The following is a 17,304-nucleotide window of genomic DNA, read 5'->3' as shown; positions in this document are numbered from 1 at the left end:
CGAGGATTGGGATATAAGGGAATAGATGCTTCAAATATTAACAAAGAGGTAAAATTTGTTAAAGCTACCAATTCTTCTCAACCACAGGCTTCCACTGTTGTCAAAAATGATACTATTTCTTGTAAAGAAGTAAAGCCAGTCAATCCTAAGAATTGTGTTCAACCAGAAGCAATCAAATAGACCACTTTTTCTAATGCCAAGAAAGCAACAACGTTGAACAAGGATAAGAAGAATAAGAAAACTCGTCGAGCTCCAACACAAGAGGATCCACAAAAAGGTAACACTAAAACTCATACTTCATATGTTTATACTAAGCATTGTTATTATTGTGGTGATAAAGGTCACTTGCAATGGGGATACAAAGTTCATAAGATGCGAGATGCACTTTCTTTTGTATCAAAATAATTGGCTAAGATTGATCCCCAAAGGAACTCGGATTGATATTTTCCAAAGTTTAGGCAAAAGAATTATTATAATGACAGTTCAAATATTTCCTATCGCTCAACAAGTTCATCTTATAAAAGACCCGAATATAGAAAGAGAGATGACTTTGTAAATTCTAAGACAAGATCTGATGTTCCAAATTGGAGAAAAGTTGTTTCGCAAAATATCCAAAAGGACAATGGTTCTAATGGCATGAAAGAGAAAGCTGCTCCTGCGAAACCCAGCCCTAAATGGGTCCGAAAGTCCTTCATAGCCAAGAAGGGACCAAAAGTTAGTCACAAGAATGACTCTCAGCTGTTAATTGTTGGTGACAATAATTACAAGAGTTTTCTTGAAAGACTAAAGAGAGACATCATGTCTGAAATCTCTTATACTAGTGAACGTTGTGATAATGACACTCCTCATCACAAGTCAAATGAGAAAAACAAAAGATGGAACAAAAGAAAACAAACCAAGCAAGAGGTCAATAATGATGATTTTGTCTTAGTCACTCGTGACGAACAAGACAAGGATCAACTCAACACAACCTAGTTGTGTTAGAATGTGCATGCTCACCTTGGTGCTCAATCTTTTTAAAGGTGAGGAAGCACATGAAAACTGAGCACATGATCTCTCAGTTATTATATGACTAATTAACATCTTTAGGGAGATTTCTTTTCTTCTATACTCATACCTTATCTATCTATATTTGAGCTTTTTATAGAAACGGTAATTTTGAGTTTATGATGTTGATATCTACTGATCATATATGTGTAGCTCTTGTTTTTATGATTGAAACGAGGCAAAAATCACCAAATTCGAACATTGTATGCAAAAGTTATGTCAAAAACAGTTAGGTGTTGTGATCCATCACAAGTAACTATTGTAACCGATCCTAGTGATTGGAGTAATTGGTTCATACGAAGGAGTGTAAAACTGTTTTGCCCATAACCTCTTCGTCCGAACTCGGAATAACCTCGTTCTTTTTGCGTTGGTTTCGTAATTCTATTTCCTACAAGATTGAGGTAATTTCAATACTTGATTTTATGTTGAATATTTATGGTGTATTGCATTTCAGTTTATGGGATGTCTGATTTCGGTTTTTATAACCTTAATATTCGATCTCATAGGTGTGAACCCTTATGGTTTGGGTAACTTTTTGATTTAGCAGGATTAAGTTCTAGCCCATGTTGGTAGGCTATATCAAAGGATCATGAGGGGTTCTGATTGAAACAACATGTGAAAAAGTCACAATATGTTGAATCATTTGGTTTAGCATAAAAGCATATGTGTTTCGGGTAGGGCTGTCAATGGGTCCGTGTCCTCCGGGGTATCACTAGACCCGGACCCGTACCCTACTTATAAAGGTCGTTTTCAGGTCCGGTTCCTAAATTTGTAGACCCAGAACTGGACCCGTTTCAAGTCCCAGGTACCCGCCGGTTCCGGGTACCCTTCCCCTATTAAAAAAACTATAAAGAAAATCTTAAAAACTTAATTTCTTTCTTTTTTTAACTCGAATCTATATTATTTTTATAAAAATTTATTATTATTTCTTTATTAATGTGCTAAATAAATATTAAATGTAAGGAAAAAATGAAAAATGAAAAAAAAAATCAAATCCAAAACTAGAAAAATACCTATAATTTTGCTAAAAAGATGAATAAAATGATAAATAACAGGCTACCCGTCGGGTATTACCCGTTTGGTCCCGCTAACATTCGGGTCCAATCGGGTAATTACCCGTCGGATCCTAAATTTCTAATGGGTCCAACTCTAGGACCCAGAACCGGACCCGAATCTAGCGGGTCTGGTTCCGGTTCCGGGTAATGGGTACTCATTGACAGCCCTAGTTTTGGGGTTTTCAACTGTTAGTTAAAACCGTTTTTCAACCTTTCTCTGGTAAAGGTTGGTTGTTGTTATTCTTTTTGTCTTGCATAAGGATGACAACATAATGATATTTCGGTATCAATCCTCCCTGGAAAGAAGATGCAAACTTTAATGGAGAAGAGGATGCGAAATTTGAGGTAATGACTTTGTTAGTTAATCGTTTTCCTGTTTAAGAAAAGCCTGATTTTATTGCATATGTGTATTGCTTTTGCTTAACAAAATTTCGGTAAAATTGATGTTTTATTCCATTATTTATGTATGGATGTGTGTGTGATTCAATTGTTTCCGGTTAAGAAAAACTATTGTTATCTTGCTTTATTGTTTCTATCAGTCGTTTAGGCTTACAAAAATTCGGTGCAATTGCGGTGCTTTAATGTCTATGTTGTTTCAATTGCTTCCAGTTGAGGTAAATAATTATGCAAGTTGATTTATTTGGTTTGTATGAATTGTTTTTTAATAAAATAGTTTTCGGGATGAATTGCTTAGTCCAATTCGATTCCGGATAAGAGAAACTAAGTTAATTCTGATCTTAGTTAGACTTATCAAAGTGGAGGTTTCGGTTATTCAAGTCTAATCGAATGCCTTGACAAGAAATTCTAGTTAACTTACCTAGTACTTATCTTGTTTAAAATTGAAAGGTCTAAGTTATATGGATAATTAGAGCCTGATGAGAAAAATAGAGCTATCTTTATTTTGGTCTTATCGAACAAGCGATTGTATGGTAAAATCGGGTTAGCAAAGGAACTAAGGTGCTTAGTCGATTTTTGGTTTGCTAAACTAATTAGGGAAAATTGCTTCGGGAAATTGTTTCCTTGGTAACATATCAAAAAAAAATTACTTTGTAGTTTCGGTTTTGATATTGGTTATAAAAAATGGTGTGTGGAACCCTCGTGCTTAACTCTTATAGGTTTTGCAAGTCTTGTAAGATTTGTAAGATCCTTTCGGTTTGCTTTTTTATTTGCTCGTACCTTTGTCATTTTGTGACAAAAAGGGGGAGAAATATATGGAGTAAACAAGTGATATTGGTATTGATTTATATTGATTGATATCACCAAGGGAAAGGACAATGGTGCTTAAACGTTATATCTAACGAAAGAGTAAAGCATAGACTAAGGGGGGGTAGCATACCATATGATAATGGAAATAGCAAAGACGTGCGGAGTTAAAATCTACCTATCTTACCTTTAGTGGGAGTATTAAATTTGTTACTATAATGTCAACAACGGCATTTAAAGGATTGAATGTATACAGGTTATTGTGTTGTTGACTTTGGGAACCAAGCGTATGTGTAATGAATTCTTGTAATTTGTTTATCCATATGATGTAAGAGTTTTTTCACTAAAATTGACAAAGGGGGAGATTGTTAGAGCATAGATCGGTTCAACTCACCAACCGTTGGTATGTCAAGTTTGGTTGTCATATTTTAGTGAACCAAAACTCATTTAAAGAGTCGCTTGATTATGTACTAGATTCAACTTCGTATAGGTTAGCTTGAAAGTATTAGAATATGAAACATTACAAGTATTATGTGAAGACTTGAAGAATGTGAATAAGTACAAAGCTACAAAGACGACATCATCCTTCCACTTGAGGTTAGTAATATTTGACTTGAATTGTTTCATTCCCTAACGTATCTTTCAAGTCGTGCATATTGAAAACATAACTGCGAAGCTATGAATGATTATACTCTAGTTAGACGTAGTATTAAGGAATACAATACGAAGTATAACGCTTATCTTTTGAACTTCGTAAATAAGACATTGACATAATCGTTTGAATGTTATTGTGATTATGTATGTGTATGAGGTGAAGATTTCATCTTAGGAAACAATGTTTTACATTCGTTTAAAGGAAGTAAATTCATGAACTTGTTTTGTGAATCGAAAGGGAAATCGCTAGGATTATTGGTATTGTTATTCATTGCATATATTTTTAAATACCAATATGTGTGATTAGTATAACCACTCATGACTTGATTATGTTCTTGGTAAAATTATTCACAAGGCCTGACTTTTGTATTGGTATGACTTTTAATAGTGAAACCGATCTTAAGTAATCACCTGAGATGGTATGATCGATTTAGTATTATTGGTATGACCAACTCTAGGAAAAGGGGAGGCGATCCTAGTAAGAGGTGCAACCGATCACAAGAGGGGAATAAATCCTTTTAAGAGGTGCAACAAGTTTCTATATATTGGGAACCGATCCTATGAACATGTGGAACACGTTTTTAGAAATTGGGAACCGATTCCATGGATATGTGCAACAAATACAAGTTAGATACCATATATATGTGGGAACCGATATTAGTACCTAGTCAACCAAGTTTTGGTAACTAGTGTGACTAATTCTAGTACCCACATGGAGGTAGAACCGAAACTTGTTTTGGTAGAACCTGAAATCCATGTTTGGTGATTTGATAGGATAATTAATTACATAGTTCTTGGAAGTTAGATGAACCAATTCTAAACTTGTTTGGAAGTGTGGCAGATCAATTCCAAGATTGTAAGTATGAAAAAGGACTTACAAAGTAAATATGTCGACATACTTTGAACATGTGCAGTAACGCTTATGTTTTATTGTTCAAAGATATTCCTTAATAGCTAAAGGACAATCCCGGATCGAAAATAAATTGAGAATCTTTTAATTAAGGTTTTTAATTTTATTTTTCAATGTGCATTTACTAATTGGAAATTTTCTTAGAGATTTTCGTCAATATTTGGACAAGGCAGTTCCAGGAATTATGGAAACCAAATTTGGAATTTATTGCATATCTTGAGAATATTTTCGATTTTGGAAATTCCTTGGTGCCCAGCAAAACTACCTAGTGTTGTTGTTACTGGTGGAGCCGCATATTCGGAGAGGAAAGTAACCTAATTAGGCGAAATCTCTTACGACCGCTCGGTTTAAAGACTTCTTTGGGATTGAGAAGCTCTATTAGTACCGTCGGTGGGAAACTAGATAATTGCGGTTTATCTTTTGTGTTCGATTGATTTGATTGACTAACGGTTGTTAAACTTTGATTGCACCTAGTTTGTTTATGCTTGAGAATATTTTCTTCTGATATAAGATTCACCCAAACTAGATCGAAGTTTCGACGGGGATCTTTAGACTGTTTGTAGATCTAAAGACGTCTTGTGATAATCCATTGTTAACAGACTTCGTTCTGTGTGTGATTGATAAAGAGATTAAAGTTGATTGTGTGCATGTGTTTATTAAATATCTAAGAATATTTGAAGACGAAGAAGATTTCTGATTTGGGTTCATAATCTCTGGTGTGCGCAATACTTGTTTCGGGTAAAGAGGATCCAACCATAATCGGTTTATCCGTGTGGTAGATTTGATTGATTAGTTGAGTAGAGCGGCATCAATACAATTCTTTGTGATTAAAAGTATTGATTGAAAAATCTTGACAATTAATTTGGTAGTTGTTATTGGATAGATCTAAAGACCTGAAAAATGAGTTTATTGGGATAAATGAAAGAGCCTTTTGTCGAACTCATATCACTTGGTTGAAAAGAGTTGTTACAGAACAAATTTGTTGTTCCTTTTGTTGATGGTGGTTTTTAGTTCAGGGATAAGGTTGTAAATTTCCCGCATTTAATATGTTGTCACTTTGCAAAGAGACAGAGCCACGTAATAGTGATGAGTGTTTAACCTCTTCACTGGCGCATTTATTGACCAATTCAATATATTCACATGAAATTTACCCAGAATGGTGCATGTAGAAACAATCCCAGATGTTCTGTAAATTTCGGCGCCCTGCCTATATTATTCATTAATATAAGACTCACTGAACACTTTTCTGTATCCAACACACTTATTTTTTGCTGATGATGTTTTCTTATTCTGCAATGGAGCTAAGAAGACTTTGCTTTGTCTATTCAAGCTAATTGAAAAATATAAACACTCCTCTGGTCAGATGATTAACAAAGCCAAAAGCAAGTGTTTTATTGATGGTACCAATTCAACCAGAAAACAACAAATCAGCAGCATAATTGGTATGGACATATCTAATTTTCCTGATAAGTATCTTGGTATCATTCTAGCTCCAGGAAGGGTAACTACTGAAATGGTCTGGCCAATGGTTCTTATGCTTCAGAGCAAACTTGCAGCTTGGAAAGGAAGATTACTATCTTTTCATGACAGACTGATTCTTGTTAAAACAGTTTTGTGCAGCTACCCTCTTTATAATATGGCAGTTTACAAATGGCCATCTTCAGTTATTAAGATATGTGAAAAACTAATAAGGAACTTTTTATGGTCAGGTGATGGAGAGACTAGGAAGTAGAAAACTTTATCTTGGAAGAAGATCTGTGTGCCATACAGTGAAGGTGGCTTGGGTATTAGAAGGCTAGAAGTTCTTAACAAAATTTTGCTGATGAAAATGATGCGGAAATTGATATACTCATCAGATGAATGGGCTTTGTTTTTTACAGCTAAGTTCAAAGATAAATATGGTATATGGTTTTCAAAATGGAAATTATCATCAGTAAGAGCAGGTTTGCAATGGGCTTGGCTTACTTTACAAGAAGACATCTCTTGGAGGGTTGGAAATGGAGCTAGCATCTCAGTTTGGTTTGATAACTGGTATGGATCATCCCCACTTATTAATGAAATTGGTTATACTGATTTCATTCATAACAATATGCAGTTAAAAGTTCAGAACTTAATCAGTAACAACCAATGGAACATACATCCTCAGTTGCAGCATTTGTTACAGTTTGATAATTTGCCTCAGATCCACAATGGAAGTGATTCCATAATATGGAACCTTCACAGTAGTGGAATGTTCAATAATGCAAAGGCTGTGGAGAAAATAAGACACAAGGAGGACAAGGTAGAATGGTCTTCTTATATATGGAGAAAATCTTTGCACCCAACTATTGCCAGCAACATTTGGAAACTTCTGCAGGGAGTTTATGTGAATGATGACATTAAAAGAAAACAGGGATATGATATGCCTTCTAGATGCTGTATCTGCAAATCAGAGCAGGATTTTATGGAGCACACACTATGGCTTTGTGAATTCAATGTACAGGTTTGGAATTGGCTTGGTAACATGTTTCAATTTCCCAGACCATACTATTTTTCAGATGTTTTTTCTGCAGCAAAACAATACAGTCCTATCATTGATGAAGTATGGATAGTCTCTTCTTGCACTGTCATTAAGGAATTATGGTTTCAAAGAAACAGAGTTTTCTTTGCAGGTGGTGATATTAACTTTCATGGTTTCAATAAAAGGGTAATGAAGATTATTCAAGATCATGGAATTAGAATAAGAGGGGTCAGGTGGAACAATAGCTATGAAAACCAAATTCTTAGTCACCTTAAAATTGATTCTTAAGTGTCCTTTCCTTTGTAATATTTTTGCCTTGTCCATTATGTTATAGTAACTTTTGTATCCTTTTAGTTTTTCAATTTTGAATAAAAAGAGTGATTGAGCAAAAAAAAAAAAAAAGAAAAAAAAAAGAAAAAAAAAAGAAAAAGAAAAATAACACTTTTCTGTGTTATGTTCCCCGGCTGAACCCTTAATACTGATATGACATGACAATTAATGTTCACTCGCAGCAGAGTAGTATGAATTTCTCGAAGTATCGAGGTTAAGGTCTTTGCATAAAAGAACTCTACAAAAAAGCATATTGCTCTCCGACAATAAATTTAAAGAACTCTATACATATTTCAATCAATTTTGCGATAACTCACGAAAATATCCTAACCCAATTAATTTGCAACATTTGGGTTTTACGCCCCGCGCAGTATATCAGACCTTGTTGGTCGAGACTAAACCTAGGCAATTGATCCGCCATGGATTAGTAAGTTCGAAATCCTACCCAAAATCAGAAAACAAGAAATGAAGAGGAACTGCGGCAAATAGGAGCAACGACAAAAGAGGTGTGGACACTCCACATAGCCGGACAATCCGCTCCAACAGGCACCGCCTATGCCGCTGGGCACGCTCCATGTTGCTCTTTCCGTCCCTTTTTCTCATCGACCAATCAAGTCGGTCTAAATGCGCCGCACGCATATTTTAAAGACGGGATGTGGCCGGACATGCTCCATGTTGCTATTGCCGGTGCCTGACCAATCACGTCGCTCTAAACCCTCCACACGCACACCCGAACTGTTGCTACGCCCATGCTTGGCCGACTCCTCTTATATTAACCAATCAGGTTGCTCTAAAATTGCCATAATGTTAAAAAGGGGAAACTGCGCCAGATGGTCACAAAGAAAATTAGATTTCCAAAAACTCTCCAACATGCCATACGTTTCACGTTGCGCCAATAAGTTGAGCGGCATGCCAACATGCCACTCCGCCACACCAAACATGCCACTTTGTGGCAGCATGCCAACCTGCCGTATATAACGCCCTACGTGCTAACCTACCTCATGTTCGTGGTCAACACCATGATGTGCTTAAATTAAGGTTTTCTAGTCAGAAGCACGACTCTGCTTTAGACTCATTAACCAAAACCATAATATCCAATTGTGGCTCAAATCACGCCACTTTGGGCCCCACAACATGCCACGAGCCATGCGGGACCCAGAAAACCCTAGGAATTGCACCATATCATAGACACTCATAGCAACTCTTGCTCCTGTGGTCGTTTCCACATAATTTCCTTATTACAGTTCCTTTGGCATGACTATGGCGCCGTTGGCACAAAAAGCGTCACCTTGCCGCGGACGCATGCCACACGCACTAATTAGGGTTTCGGCATGCCAAACCCTAATTTAGGCGAAGTTGCTACGCCAACCAAGCCTAATAACGTTACCTAGAGCATTGGGATTGATGTGGAAACTAGAACTAATGTTTCCAAGACATATTCGGGTCTAACACCAATGTGCCAAAATCTAGCGGCCATGGCTACGCCAGGCGCTACTTGCACCACTGTGCCACTAGCATGTGCAAACTATGCCAACCACGCCATTGTTCCATTATCAGATGCCCACAGAATGTGACCATAATCAATGGCCACCCTTTCTCATGGGTCACAATTTTAGCCGTCTAAATTCGCCACAGAATTGACAGGCCTGTGGCAAGTCTTAGGCGACCATCCAAGACAAGCCTAATAGTATGACATGTTATTCTCCTGCGGCAAGTCTCCTGACTTTGACTTTCCACACATATCAATCTGCTACACGTTTTCCATGAAAGCATTCGATACTTCAAACATGTCACAAACTGGGGGATACTCATCAGGGTATTCTTCTGGCGGTTTACAGCGTGCGGCGTGCAACACGCCCATTATAAGAAAGTGTCAGAAAGCATGGCATTTAGTGGCGGCAAGAAGTAGTGGGTGTAAAATAACCCGTCTCCTTCATGATAGGAACGTGGTTTTCTGGAATTTACACACGACCCCACTTCTCCATCACCCGATCATTCCCACTTTCTACGAGATCAGGGTGCGTTCATATGACTTGTATAAATAGGTTCTACCTATTTTAAACCAGACGACAACAGTTTGGTTAACGACAACACAATATCCAGAAAATACCAAAGAACTGATAGCTTACATCCCGCAAGCCTGTTCCAAATTCTGATACAAGTCATAAAAAAGCCACACCTTTTGAATAAACCATTCTGATCTCAACACCTTCTTTGCTTCCCTCCCTAAGACCAACCCTTCTCCTTCACTTTGTGACCGAAGCAAGACTGGAACGACCATTTCTTGGTTTAGGCCAGGATTACTCCTGTGAAGTGCATTCGTTTAAGGTTTAGATTTTTTTCTCATCCATACACCCACATTTACCAAAACCAGCAGAAACAGTTTTTACCCATAAACACCTTAACTGTTTGGAATACGACCCAAAGGAATTGTTCCAAGTACGTGACTTATTACAAGTTGGAGGTGTGGGAATACAGACGGAACTAGGTGAACTATAGGTTTAGTTGCTTGGTCTCAACTATACAAAGTTGGTTTGATTTTGTATAGCGGATTAATCATGAGAGTATTCAATTCTGGACAAGGTCCCGGGGTTTTTCTGCATTTGCGGTTTCCTCGTTAACAAAATCTTGCCGTGTCTTTTACTTTTCTACTTCCAAAATCATAATTGTTTTATTATAATTAGAAGTAAAATACACATACGTTAATTCCTATTTACTTGATAGTAATCCTATTGTGTTTGGTTGAGTCCGAACCATTTATCAAGTAAACATACTTCGTTGTTGTATTGTATCGATCTTGTATCCATAGTCAATCATACAAGTTATCTTGTAGTCGTATTGTCTCGATCTCGTATCCATAGACGATCACACGAAGTGTGAAACGATTAGTTGTATTGTCTCGACTCGGTCTATAGACAATCGCTTTCGGAGAAAGGACTTATAGGTGGAAAATTTTTAGATTGAGGTATACTTGGGTACCCTCATCTTTTCAGTTGTCAACAATTCTTTCAATTTATCAAAGGCATCATTGCACTCCTTGTTGAGGTCAAAAATAACCTCCTTTTGCAATAATTTGCACATCGGCATTGAGATTTTGGAGAAATCTTTGATAAACCGCCTATAAAAACCTGCATGACCAAGAAAAGAACGAATCTTCCTCACCGAAGTTGGATATTATAAATTTTTTATTAAGTCTATCTTTTATTTGTCAACTTCAAGCCCTCGAGAGGACACAATGTGACCGAGAACTATTCCATGGTTTACCATAAAGTGACATTTCTCCCAATTTAAAAAAAGATTAGTATCTCTGCATCTTTTAAGCACCAGTTCAAGATTTTGTAAACAAATATCAAATGAATCGCCATAAACACTGAAATCATCCATAAATACCTCAATGATGTGTTCCACGTAGTCAGAGAATTTTCTAACCATACACCTATGAAAAGTGGCAGGCGCATTGCAAAGACCAAACGACATCCGTATATAGGCAAACGTACCAAAAGGTCAAGTAAAAGTAGTTTTCTCTTGATCCTCCAGTACAATAACAATATGATTGTATCCCGAATAACCATCCAAAAATCAATAATGTGAATGTCCTGCTAACCTCTATAACATCTGATCAATGAAAGGTAAAGGAAAGTAATCCTTTCGGGTTGCTGTATTAAGATTTTTGTAGTCTATGCATACTCTCCATCCAGTTTGAACTCTTGTAGGAACAAGTTCATCATCTTGATTTCTATCAACTGTAACACCTGATTTCTTAGGCACCACCTGAACCGGGCTAACCCATTTGTTGTCAGAAATTGGGTAAATCACCCCCACACTTAGCAATTTAAGGATATCTTTCTTCACGATCTCCATCATTGAGGGGTTAAGCCTACGCTGAGCATCACGTACATGCTTAAAATCATCTTCCATTAGGATTCTATGCATGCACATGGATGTACGAATGCCTTTGATATCAGCAATTGTCCAACCAATAGCCGTTTTGTGCTCTTTCAGAACCCTAAGGATATGTTCTTGTTGTATTGGGGTGAAGTTCTTTGCAATAATTACAGGAAGTTATTCTTTATCACCCAAGTACGCGTACTTTAAGTGGTCTGGAAGTGGCTTTAATTCTAGTTTCGGTGCCTGCACAATAGAAGGTAAAGGAACCTCATTAGTTATAGGCAACGAAATATAAGAAATATTATCCGTTTTTGCTTCTTGTAGTGTTGTTAATGAACCACGCATTTCCACCAGTTCTTTGTCTATCTCAACGTCCAGGTTCGGATGTCCATGAACGTCCAAATCAATTCTATTCCGTAGCACAATTCCAAGTTCATCTTCACTATTCAAATCAAACATTTGTTGTGCTAACGAACCAATAACATCAATGGAGAAAGCTGAGTGAACATCACTAGGATAGCGCATGGTTTCAAAAATATTGAACCGTATAATCTCCTTATCAAATTCCATAGTGAGTTCACCACTATCAACATCAATCTTCGTCTTTGAAGTTTTCATGAACAGTCTCCCAAGAAGTAACGAAGTAGATGAAAAATTATCTCCATTGTGCATATTGTCACACCTTCAAACACCCCAGATATTTTCTGTGAAAGTGTATGGTACGTATGATCTCTATACCTTGGTAACTATTACTATAAAGGAGGAATTCAGAACAATAATAGACGAGAAACTTAGAAAACAGAACACAAGTCGTAATTCGAAGAAAATATCTTCTCTAGATTATGAACAAGAAAACGATTACAATTCTCTCTTTGTTACGCTCATAATCTTCTCTAACATTGGATTAACCTTAAACTGTTTCCTAATCTTGCACAAGTATTGCTCCAAGATTTCTCTAGGTTTTCTGAGCCTAGTATATGTGTCTTAGCTAATAGAAAAATCCCTCTATATATAGCCTTCATCGTACTCAGCCGACCAAGGACTTCTATTAGGAATCCATTTCCTAAACTAAGAGTATTTCCTAAAACAAAACTCTTCCCTAACTAGGAATTCTGCCTAGAATAGGATTCTTCCCTCAAATTAGCTTGAGGTAAACTAATTTCCCTAAAAGAGTATGGATACACCTGTATCATGGGTCCCCCCTTTAAGAACTTGAACTCCTGTGAGAGTTAAAAATGAAGGTTAGGGAACTCGAGAGTCCCTTTTTCCTTGTTAAACCAGTTGTCCTTGCTAGGAACTTGACCTTTACATCCGATTAGAAAAGCTTCTTTCTCTCCTTATCGCGTTTTAGTCACTCTTCGCTCCAATATGCAGTCTTCCTTGAGTGGTTCCTCTCTATCAAACCATAAGTATTCTACTCGTGGTACGATCATAGTGTCATCGCCATCATCATCTAGTAATGGTGGTTCAAACAACTTCAAGTATTCAGCATTTATGACCGAGTACATTCCTAGATAAGGTGGCAGATCCAAACGAAAGGCATTGTCACCAATCTGATTGAAAATACGAAATGGTCCATATATCAATGGCTTCAACTTCTTACCTTCCCCCTTCAGTCGTTCCTTACCTAATTTTAACCGTACCAAGTCACTAATACCGAAATTACAAGGCACAAGGTGCTTGTCATGCTTTTTTTTTATTTGGCTTGTGACTTCTTTAATTGTGCTTCAACAGTTGCATGAATCTGAGACATCTTCTCCAAGATCTTTTGTGCCTTTTGCCATTCACTTCCTTCCTTCCCCCAATGAGGTATCTCGAAAGGAGATTTTCCTGAAGAACTGTGAACTGCTCTATTGAAAGAAAACTGTAGATATGGTAAACTCGCATCCCAACTTTTAGGATGCTTAGAATTATATCCCCTTAACATGTGAACCATAGTCCTGTTGACCACTTCTGTTTTTCTGTCTGTTTGTGGATGAAAAGTTGTACTCTTCTTCAACCTAGTGTCCATCATCTTCCATAATGAATCCCAAAAGTGACTAAGGAATCGATTATCCCTATTAGAAATAATCGAAGTAGGTAACCAAAAATGCTTCCACACATGCTCAAAGAAGAGCTTTGCTGCACCGTCTCCCGTTGCTGTCTTTGTACATGGAATTAATGCGATCATCTTGCTGAATTGGTCGACCACAACGAACAAGTTATCATAACCAGACTTGGTCTTTCGTAACCCACCAAGAAAATCCCTAAAGATACTCTCCTAAGGTCTTGATGGTACTGGTAATGGTATATATAATCCACATTTTCTGTTGGAAGGTTTAGATGTGATACACAACTTACACCCTATAGCTAACTTAGCCACATCTTCTTGCATCTTCGGCCAAAAGACATAATGCCGGAGGTTAAGTAGAGTTTTATTCATTCCAAAGTGTCCAGCAACTCGGGAAGTGTGTGCCTCTCTCAACCACTGTAAAAGATCTCCATCTTCTAGTATGCAAAGTAACTGACCTTTGTATAACAATCCATCTTGGAGTTCAAACTCACCTTTCAAACCACTCTCGACACCTTCTAATACCTTCTTGAAGTCTTTGTTGGATGTGTATGACTCTGCATACTCTTGAGGAACAATGGGCTGAATTCTCATGGCCACCATTAATGCTCGTACTGGAGGTCGAGATAACATATCTACCAACTTGTTTGTTACTCCCTTCTTGTACCTAATGAGAATGTTGAAAATCAACAATTAAGACATCCACTTCATGTGTCGGGATTGTTGTAGTTTTTTCTGTGCGTGTAGATACTCCAATGGTTTGTGATCTGAATGTACCACTACCTATTTACCTAAGAGGTACACTCGCCAATGCTTGATACATTGATATAAAGCATAAAATTCTTTGTCATAAGTTGCTTAGTTCTTAATAGCACCTGAGAACAACTCTGAATGGTACTCCACTAGTTTACCATCCTGCAACAACACTCCTCCCAATGCATAGTTAGAAGCGTCGGTCTCAACTTCAAAAGTACGCTGTAAGTAAGGCAATGCCAACACTGGTGCTTCTGAAATATTCCTTTTTAGTAACTGAAAAGCTTCTTCATGGGTTTGGTGCCATTCAAACTTTTCCTTAGCTCCCATCAAACCATGTAATGGTCCTGCAATATTCGAAAAATGCCGGATAAACTTACACAAGTAGGTGCAATCCCCTAAGAAACTCCTGATTTCAGTTATGGTACTAGGTCTAGGACACTTAGTGATCACCTCAACCTTCCTTGGATAAATCTTCCGTTGTCCACCACCAACAATGAATCCGAGATATACCAACTCCTCCTTTACAAACTCACACTTCTTTACGTTCAACTTCAGCTGGCCTTCATGTAACACTTTAAACACCTTCTCAACGTTAACGTGATTCTCTTCCTAAGTTCTGTTGTATATTAGGATATCATCTAAGTAAACAATCACAAAATCTTCTATAAAAGGTCGTAACAAATCATTCATCAAACGCATAAATGTCGCTGGAGCGTTACACAAATCTAAAGGCATCACCAACCATTCTAACAAGCCTTGTTTGGTTTTGAAAGAAGTCTTCCATGTATAATCTTCTCGGACTCTCATCTGGTGGTATCCGAATTTGAAATCCAACTTTGTAAAGACTCGAGCTTTTTCCAATTGATCCATCATGTCGTCTATCCTAGGTAGAGGGTAACGATTCTTGATAGTGATCTTGTTAAATGCTCTATAATCAATACACATACGCCGACCTCCATCTTTCTTTGGTACCAACAATACTGCTGATCCACAAGTTAAAGAACTTGGCACTATCATTCCTAATTTTAGAAGCTCCTGGACTTGTTTCTTGATCTCAGCAGATTCCTCGATGGTTGTGCGATAAAGACCCACATTAGGCAGGGAACTCTCCCCGGTTAACATGATTTCGTGCTCCACACTCCTCTTTGGCGGTAATCCCGTGACATTTGAAAATAAATCCTTATACTTCAACCTTACTTCGTCAATATATGACTCATTTAGAGCAAATTTGAACGTGCACTGTTGTGAAACTTGTAAGCCTCCTTCCTTTTGAAGCCATCCTAAAGGGTATGGTTTTGGATGTTTGTTAGTCTTCAATCCTAACTTCTGCACCAAAGAATTTGAGAGTAAATTTTTCTGACTTCCCAGGTCATTAACAACATCAACTAGTGATGTTTGTACTTGCATCTTCACTGTGAAGAGTCGCTCCCTAAGATCATCTTTTGAAGGTCGTTCTTTTGCCCCTGTCATAAGAGAAAGCTTTGAATTGGGTTTCGTTAGTCCGTGGACTTCTTTTGGAGTTTGAGCGACTAGTGCTGCCTTCTTGGCTTCTTTCCTCCGTAACCTTTTAGGCTTTAAATGAGGGTTCTTAACCCAACACTTGTCGATAACGTGGCCGGTTTTCTTAAAATGGATGGGAGTCAAACTTTCCTTGTCACTAGACTTACGTTCTTCTTTTCTCCTTTCACCTCCTTTCATAGTGGTACCTCCAGATTTCACCGTAGTATTTCCCTTTGAATCAGATTTCTTAAGCCTGCCTTCAATGCCATTAGCTTTTATACTTGCTTCGGAGATAGTATCCACCGAAAACATATTCAACTCCTTCCGTATATACTCATGGAACCCGGAAATATATTTCTTATAGATAACATAATCTCTCAAGTCTAAATTCAAAATCATAGCTTGATTCTGAAATTCCGAAGTATATTCTTGCACGGTTTGGTTGTAAGTCTGCTTCAAGTTGTACCACTTTAACCATCTCTCCTCAAGGTAGCCAACCGGATAAAACTATTTTCTTACAACTGCCTTGAATCTTTTCCACGACAATACTCCCTTACCTAGGTTTTGTCTTTGATAAGCTTTCCACCAGGTTATAGCATGCTTTTGTAGCTTCAATGCAGCGAAAGCAATCTTTTCCTTTGAACCATATTCAAAGAAAGAAAAATATGTCTCTAGACGTTCAATCCAATCATCCGATTTTTAAACATTGACACTTCCATCGTAAAGTGGAATGTCAACACGACAATCAATTTTCAGATTCTTACCATGAGGTTTAGTTGATGTAGGACTTTTAAGAAACTCACTTTTCTTCTTTTCGTCATCCTCATCTTCTTCCTCTTCTTCTACTTCTTCTGAATCGTCTTCTTCAGAATCATCTTTTTCGAAGCTTCAGGTGATGGTGTAATCTTTTTCTTCGTCTTCGTCTTGGGTGTATGAGTATGAATACATTCACTCATCTCCTGAAGGGTAACTTGAATCGACTTCATGTCTGTTTGCAGTGTAGCCACCTTTTCTTTCATAGTTTGTGGTTCTCCTTCCTTAGGATCATCATCTGACTTTGTCATCCCTGATCTCCTTGTTTTCTTAACATCTTATAGCTTCTCGAGTACCTCACCAAGATTTATTTACCCTAAAAACTAACCTTGCTCATGATGCCAACTTGGTACGTATGATCTCTATACCTTGATAACTATTACTATAAAGGCGGAATTCAGAATAACAATAGACGAGAAACTTAGAAAACAGAACACAAGTAGTAATTCGAAGAAAATATCTTCTCTAGATTATGAACAAAAAAACGATTACAATTCTCTCTTTGTTACGCTCACAATCTTCTCTAACAGTGGATTTAATCTTAAACTGTTTGCTAATCTTGCACAAGTATTGCTCCAAGCTTTCTCTAGGTTTTCTG

General features: G+C 37.4%; 1 protein-coding gene across 1 annotated transcript; it reads left to right on the top strand.

Annotated features, from left to right (window-relative positions):
• The first annotated feature begins 6,232 nt into the window (after positions 1 to 6,232).
• Positions 6,233 to 6,601, top strand: LOC113331016. The gene has a single exon (XM_026577793.1). It carries the CDS (start codon positions 6,233 to 6,235, stop codon positions 6,599 to 6,601), a length of 369 nt encoding a protein of 122 aa, XP_026433578.1.
• The last annotated feature ends 10,703 nt before the right edge of the window (positions 6,602 to 17,304 follow it).

This window comes from Papaver somniferum, unplaced genomic scaffold (assembly GCF_003573695.1).
Source record: "Papaver somniferum cultivar HN1 unplaced genomic scaffold, ASM357369v1 unplaced-scaffold_123, whole genome shotgun sequence".
NCBI lineage: Eukaryota > Viridiplantae > Streptophyta > Magnoliopsida > Ranunculales > Papaveraceae > Papaver > Papaver somniferum.
Note: the sequence above shows the minus strand (reverse complement) of the source record. Positions and strands in the feature narration are given on the sequence as shown.

Excerpts from the sequence above, each read along its gene's own strand:
- LOC113331016 (XM_026577793.1), top strand. The coding sequence starts at position 6,233 with ATGATTAACAAAGCCAAAAGCAAGTGTTTTATTGATGGTACCAATTCA.